The sequence below is a fragment of the Hetaerina americana genome, unplaced genomic scaffold, assembly GCF_022747635.1.
Source record: "Hetaerina americana unplaced genomic scaffold, ioHetAmer1.1.p SCAF_5, whole genome shotgun sequence".
Lineage (NCBI taxonomy): Eukaryota > Metazoa > Arthropoda > Insecta > Odonata > Calopterygidae > Hetaerina > Hetaerina americana.
Genome location: NW_027287095.1, coordinates 37,102,815 through 37,110,281, shown reverse-complemented (window position 1 = coordinate 37,110,281; position 7,467 = coordinate 37,102,815). Strand labels below are relative to the sequence as shown.

Sequence of the window (7,467 nt, the reverse complement as noted above, 5' to 3'; positions counted from 1 at the left end):
GAGGAAGGAATAGGATAGACATGCTGGATGGAATAAAGGGAGGAAAGAAATATTAAGTATGAAAAAGGGGCTTCTTGTAGTGTTGGATTTCATGTAGTGTTTTGTTGCCTGTTGTTTGATAAATAGGAGTGGCCAGGAAGTTATCATTGTACCATTGTGTAGCCTGTACCATTCAAAACCTACATTAACCAGCAGAGTGCCAAATAATGATAATTTTTTGTGATGAAATATTTTGTGATGTGAATTAGTACATATACGAGGGTCATCCGGAAAGTAGTACCCGTTCGTGAAATAAAGACACAAAAGTAAATATTAACAAACATAAAAAATTTTATTTGAAAGAGGATACTTTAAACTACTTCTCAACATAATCTCCAAGCAAATTAAGGCATTTGTCATAACGTGTGACAAGTTTCTGTATTCCTGCTGCATAGTCCTTCGCCGCCAGCTCATTGAGATACGCGAGGGACCCATCTTGCACAAATTTTTGCATAATGCAGATGGTGTTTAACAATTTCATGAACAATTGTTCGAGAAACATTGGGAAAATGCTCACAGATGTCATCAATTGTGACGCGCCGATCGTTCCTCACGAATTCGTCAACTGAGCTCACCAGTTGGTCTGTAATGACAGACGGTCTCTCCGAACGCTCATCGTCGTGTGTGTTCCCCCTCCCCATGTTGAAGTTGCGACACCACCGCCGAACAGACGACTCGTCCATTACATTGTCTCCATACACCTCCTTTAATTGGCGATGAATATCACATGGGCGAACGTTTCTTGCATTGAGGAATTTAATCACTGCCCTCACTTCACAACTGGCGGCGTTCTCAATTTTTTTAAACATTGTAAACAATCACAGAAACAACACAGGCAATGCTAGCGTCACGCAACTTGGCTCAGAGAAGGCAGACAAGCCACTGAAGCTATCTGACCTCGTCCAGCGGCTACTCGCGTCGTCAGCACTTCATGCGGCACGAACGGGTACTACTTTCCGGATGACCCTCGTACATTTATTTTGATATTTTTATGGCTAAGTAATACAAATTTAATAGCAGTAAAAATGTTGATATTATATCATAATCTGCAGAGCATCACATTTGGCTGAATAGTGATTTCAATTTCCCCCAAACCTTCTAATATTCCCCCACCTTCTTCACACCCATATTTCAAAAACTTCTAATCTATGTCTATTATTTTGCTTCAGTGACCATGTTTCCACACCATACAAAACTATGCTCCATATCAAAGTTTTGACAACCCTTTTCTTAACATCCTTACTCAATGCCCCTGTCATCAACTCTCTCCTCCAAGTGAAAGCCTCTTTGACTAGTGCAATTCTTTTCCCTGCTTTTTTTACCATTTTGGTCCAAAAAACTCCTGAGATACATAAATTGTTCTACCTGCTCTAGTTTTTGCCCTCCTATTTTAATATTTAACTTAGTCTTTCTCTTTCTGGGAAACCATATATACTATATCTATGGCACTGAATTTCGAATTCACTCAGCAATGCCTGCAACCCCTTGGCTTACTGACAAACTAAAGCTTAATCTTCAGCAAACCCAACTGATTTCACAAATTCCCAGCCAACTTTCATTCCTATCTCCAGTTTTTCCCATGCCTCTTTAATTATTTCCTTCACATACATGTTGAACAGCAAAGGTGATAATGGGCAACCCTGCCTTACACTGCCTTCCTAACACTGCCCATCCGGACTCTCGATTCCCCACTCGCACCTGAGCAGTCTGAGACATGTACAGGTTGCAGATTAGCCTCCTGTCCCTCCAATTTATTCCTATTTTCTGCAATATGCTCAAGAGTTTTCCAGTTCACTATATCAAATGCCTTTTCGAAATCTACGAAACAGGCAAATACATCCTGGTTGTATTCTATATTCCTCTCGATTAATAATCTTATTGCTGCAATGGAATCACACGTACCTCTCCCCTTCCTAAACCCAAACTGGTCATCCCCTGAGCAATCATCTTCCTTGCTCTCTATCCTTTTGTTAATGATCCTGAGAACAACTTTAGCTGCGTGGAATATCAAACTTATTGTCCTGTAGTCCTCACATGATGTAGCCTTTACCTTTTTCGGAATAGGAACTAACACTGATCTCACTAAGTCATCCAGACAGATTCTGTCCTCATAGATGCTACAAATCGGTCTATATAGACTCCTCCATCAGTCCATATAGACATTTGCCGAAACCTTTTAGTAGTTCCACAGGAATGTTGTCTATTCCCACAGCCTTATTTGATTTCATCTCCCTTAATGCCCTTTCTATCTCATTGTTGAATATGCCTGGACCTAAGCTATCTTCCTCTACATAAAATTCTCTTTCTATGCCTAAGCTTGTTGGCCTAAGTTCTTTACTCTACAGTTCTTCTATATATATTCCTTCCATCACTCCTGGATCTTTTCTGCATCAACTTTTACCTTACCTGACTTATCTCTGTAAACACAGATCTTCCCTTTTTGCTTCTCGATGGTGTTTTAACTTTCTTGTATTGTGCACCAATTTCACCCTTCTGTAAACTTTCCATATCCTTGCTCTCCTTCTTCCACAATGCTTCTTTTGATTTATTTGTTGTCTTTCTCAATTTATTATGCAGCCCTTTGAACTTCCTTCTCCCTAACTCTGTGTTTATATTCTTCCACTTTCTTCTCTCATCTATCTTTCAAATCATCTCATCCGTGATCCATGGTGTCTTTGTCCTTTTCAAATTAACAGTTCCTATAGTTGCTTTTGATTTCTCTTTTTGATATATTTTCAGTTTTCCTCCATAATACTTAGCTCTTTTCACTCATCCAAGATTTTCTCTACAGCTAGCTGATACTCCTTCCTTGTCAATCCATTTAATGATTCTAAATTCCAATTTCTAACCTGCCACCCCTGCATTATTTTTTTTAATCGGATCCTACAATTCAAGAGTTCTAAATTGTGATCATAGTATGAATCTGCTCCCAGGAAACTGTGATCTATAAATTGATCACACTATTCCTAAATCTGTGCCTAATCATAATATAATCTAACTGATACTTTTCTGAGTCACCTGTCATTTTCCATGTACATGTATATCTATGCCTTTTGTGGTGTCTAAACCAGGTGTTGTAATGACTAACCCCTGTCTCCTGCAGAACTCAATTGCTTTCTCCCCGCTGTCATTCCTCGTGCCTAAACCTCACCTCATCACTATCAAATGTTTCCATAGAGGAACACGCGATTGTCCTCCTACTGATGGTATACCCTATTGACTTCTCCCTCCTTATGATTGCTTAGCGGTATGTATACCTGAACAATGACCAAGTTTGTTGGTTCTGCTTTTATCTCTACCAGTAATATGCTATACGTTGCTTGCTCTATGGTGACTATGCTTCTTCCTACCTTTTATTCAATAGTATGGCAGCCCCTCATTGGCACTCTTCCCCTCCACTGTATATTTATCTATAACTATCACTCCAGTAATCCCTACTACCCTTTCATATCACCTCACATGTACCTAAAATATCTATATTTCCTCTTTGATATCTTGCTAATAAGTTCTGATTTTCCTGATGTCCTCAACGCTGGAGGGATCATTGGAATGCACAAGCCCTTCCACCTTGTCATGGTTGAAGTCCATGGGAGGGGACTTTGTGATACATACTGACAATTTAAAATGGTATTTAAGTAATGATTTTGTGAACTAGGGCTTGACATGCCAACCAATGGCTTAAAATCCAGTAATATTCTATAAAAGTACCTAGGTATAATAATGATAACATTGACCTTTCGTTGCAGCTTAAATGCAGCCAAATAAATAATAGACACCTAAATGTTTGTACATATGAACTCTATGTCCTCTGGCTGTACGGGGAAAATTTTTTAATTTAATGAAGAAATGTGGAAGAATTATGCATTATATTTCACTGATGTTTATTGCCATTGTTTCTTCCTACTTTTATAACATAGTGTTTGATTTATTGGATTAATTCTGGAAAATATTAGAACAAATTAATATTTGAAAATTAATGATTTTTATTTCAACTATGGCTATCATCCTTAAGCTATTGGAATTCTCTGGAAGCACTCCTTAAAAAAATTACCATCATTTTTATAATTCTTAGGTTTCAGGAGGGGGTTTTGTTAGGGTACACTTATTTGATGGATTTGTTCATCCATGAGTTAAACGTAACATCAGTTTGTTTTGTCAACAACCGTAATTCTATCACCCTGTCTATGCCATTGCATTGCTACCATTAGTATGGCTCTAGGGGCATTAGAATTTGGCCACATACTTCAAGCATATCAAGGTTCAGTAGATGAGGAAGTATTTATTTGTTTCTTAAGAAATATGTTAAGGTTTTTTTTAAGGGCAGAGCTTTATTGACAATGCTAACAATTAAATAACATTTAAAGAAGAAAATTGAACAGATATATTTGTAAAACAATATCATTCACTCACACACTTCTTATGTTACCAATGAAGTGCTAAGTACAACAGCAAGTTCACATGAACATACTGTGTTAAGCTGCTGGACTTGTACACCCAGCAATTTCTAAGTAACAATTTCATTTACAATTGTAGACTACATCATGTATCAACTACCTATATAAATGATCTGCATGGATGTTAGCCGCAATTTCTGATTCCCACTTATCACCATTGTTCAATAATTTCTCCTTGTTATACAAGAGCTCCTCATGGGTTTCCGTTGAGAATTCAAAGTTGGGTCCCTGGGAATAAATAGAAGAATATTAATCATAGAAGTAATAAACAGCATATGACTCAAGTTTTATCCACACAACATACTAAATATAACCCTATTTCGTATTTGGTAGGGTATATAATTAATGCCAATCATAAACTACATGGTGTCTTTAATGGATTAGGAATCAAAATAATTAAAAGCACAAGATCAACTATTTTTAGCATCTCAGGTAGTGATTATTAAGTACCAAATGGTCAGACAATCACAAGCTTACATTAAAATTGATACAATCTTACATTAACCAGGCTGAGGCCAGGGCCAGGTAACTTAAAACTAAAATCCACGTGTGTACGCGTGTAATTAGCTGTCTGATCCACATTGGCATACAATAATTTCAAGGTAAATATTATCATGTGCATTTAAGCAATCACAAGAAAACTGGTGGTTTGGCCAACAGTGTACAAAATTAAAAATTTGGAAAAGCAAAATTATGACACTCCATTATAGGCCTCTAAAATCAGTTAAATGGGAATATGCAAGGATTACCTCCACTATAGCATCAACAGGACAAGCTTCTTGGCAAAATCCACAATATATGCACTTAGTCATGTCTATATCATAACGAGTTGTTCGTCGGCTTCCATCAGCTCGTTCTTCGGCCTCGATAGTAATTGCCTGAATAAGAACATAAAAATTAATTAATTATGATTATTGTGTCATGTAACTTCAAAAGAATCATTATCCTAGGCTATGGTTATAACTCGGATCCCTCAATTCCTACAAGACATTTGTAAACACATCACTTAAAAAAAGTTTAATTAATAGTTTCTTCGTATTTGTCTAACCTTGAGAATCTGTGCATTAGGTATAATGGAGAATAGTTTCACTAAGTATGCATCGCTCAATAATAAAAAATATTAGTTCCTCAAAATACAAATGTCGTTACAATTAAGGTCCATTAGTGAACCTGTATTTATTTATTGCATAAGGCACTCCAAAACTTTCTATGGCCACAGATAATGCCAAGAGGGTAAGACAACTAGAGTGAAAAGGGTAAAGGAAAACATCAAGTTGGTATTGGTCTGCTGTTCACTTGAGGAACCAAATGGTCAAACCCAAAAATTCTGATCAATAGAGCCTTAAATAGACAAAAAGAGATGCAGAAAGTCCTCAGTGAGGCACTGTCACATTCAGACTGGATACAGAATAAAGTTTTAGAAAATATTAAGCATTATACAGTTGCTCACAATGAAGGGAAAATTTGGTCTCAACTTTTTAATTGGATGATGGTCATTGATGAATAAGCTTGGCATTCTACAGCCACAATAAATAAAATCTTTTCATGACACCTTAATGGAATAGTGAGTGCCTCCATGACAAGGTGATAAAAATAAGAAGTAATATTCTCGGTGCATCTATTAATATTTGATTGCCAGTAATTCTTGCAACTAATGTATAGTAATAGTATCAATAGATGGTTACGTGCTTGTCTGATAAGACTGCAATACTAGACCACATTTACTTCCTCAGGCTAGGAATAGTATTATACAATAAGAGTATGCCCATGTCATTCACTATTGTTTTTACCGAATGCAAACAATTCCAATAAAATGAAATAAAAATAGCTGACTACATACAGGAAAAAGGGACCTTATATTTGACAAAAACAAACCTTAATTGCATAGATGTATATCAGAAAACAGTAGTCAATTCGCATTACTAAGAGCACCCAAGTAAACTAGTTTTCCATTAAGTTCTTTAGACGTAATGCATCTCCGGGTGTTTTGATCGGGTGGATCGGTTACTACGTGTAACCTTCTTGCCTGAATATGCAAACTCAGGACCTTAGTAATTTAGATGTCCATCTTAATAAGAAAGTGTATGCCATAATGTATTTCACCACATAGCCAAACGAAGGAAATAAAAATATCCAGTGGCTGAAAGATTCTACCTGTGCAGGGCAAATGGCTTCGCATAATTTACAAGCAATACAACGCTCTTCTCCAGATGGGTACCGCCTCAAGGCATGCTCTCCGCGAAATCGAGGACTCAGGGGTCCCTTCTCGAATGGATAGTTAATGGTTGCGGGCTCTTTGAAAAGATGCCCTAATACAACACCAGCTCCTGAAAAGTGTGAAAGCATATGATTATAAGAAATAAGATAATAGATTTCAACCACAAAACCGCTAAAACTAATTACCATTAACAAAAAAAGAGAAAGAAAACATGCAAGTGCTTACCACGGAATAACTCTGTCCAAAAAATTGTCTGAGCTGCCCGGTCTGTTATGTCTTTCATAGCCATACTCGGTTCTGGCAAGCTAACATATTTGTACGTATTCCTGGTTTGGCAAACAGATGTAATTCCCAATGATTTTCTAATTAACGGGGCACCTAAGTACGCAATGGTAATCTTTTAGTGAAATTCACATAATTTAGGTCATAATATACGATAATGTTGATTTGTTAACTTCGTATATTCAGAGTATTAATTACTGATCCTAAATACAATACCTCAAATGTCTATTAATCCTGTTATTCACGATCTTACCTGCATTTCGCAGTGAGAACAACTTTAGAGTTGCCATGTTTGCTACGGAAGCAAGAATATGGGCTCAAATTGTATAACTACTGTATTTTGATATTTAAAAACTTAGAGTTGTATAGTATCATTAAATATATATTTATAAAAAATTTCTGTTTTAAAATGATGGGAAAATCGAAATTATCGAACAAAACATTTATTATTTTGACTCAACTTGTTAAAGAGTA

General features: G+C 36.6%; 1 protein-coding gene across 1 annotated transcript; it reads right to left on the bottom strand.

The window, feature by feature from the left end:
* Nucleotides 1–4,347: 4,347 nt before the first annotated feature.
* Nucleotides 4,348–7,346, bottom strand: ND-23 (NADH dehydrogenase (ubiquinone) 23 kDa subunit). The gene is made up of 5 exons (XM_071592407.1): nucleotides 7,247–7,346; nucleotides 6,937–7,089; nucleotides 6,648–6,820; nucleotides 5,243–5,371; nucleotides 4,348–4,721 (listed from the first exon to the last, which is right to left on the bottom strand). Exons 1-5 carry the CDS (start codon nucleotides 7,281–7,283, stop codon nucleotides 4,590–4,592), a joined length of 624 nt encoding a protein of 207 aa, XP_071448508.1. The 5' UTR covers nucleotides 7,284–7,346; the 3' UTR covers nucleotides 4,348–4,589.
* Nucleotides 7,347–7,467: the final 121 nt, after the last annotated feature.

Excerpts from the sequence above, each read along its gene's own strand:
- ND-23 (XM_071592407.1), bottom strand. The coding sequence starts at position 7,283 with ATGGCAACTCTAAAGTTGTTCTCACTGCGAAATGCAG. Across the intron at positions 7,090-7,246 it reads GTTCTCACTGCGAAATGCAG|GTGCCCCGTTAATTAGAAAA; the intron begins GTAAGATCGTGA and ends TTGCGTACTTAG. Across the intron at positions 4,722-5,242 it reads CTGTTGATGCTATAGTGGAG|GGACCCAACTTTGAATTCTC; the intron begins GTAATCCTTGCA and ends ATTTATTCCCAG.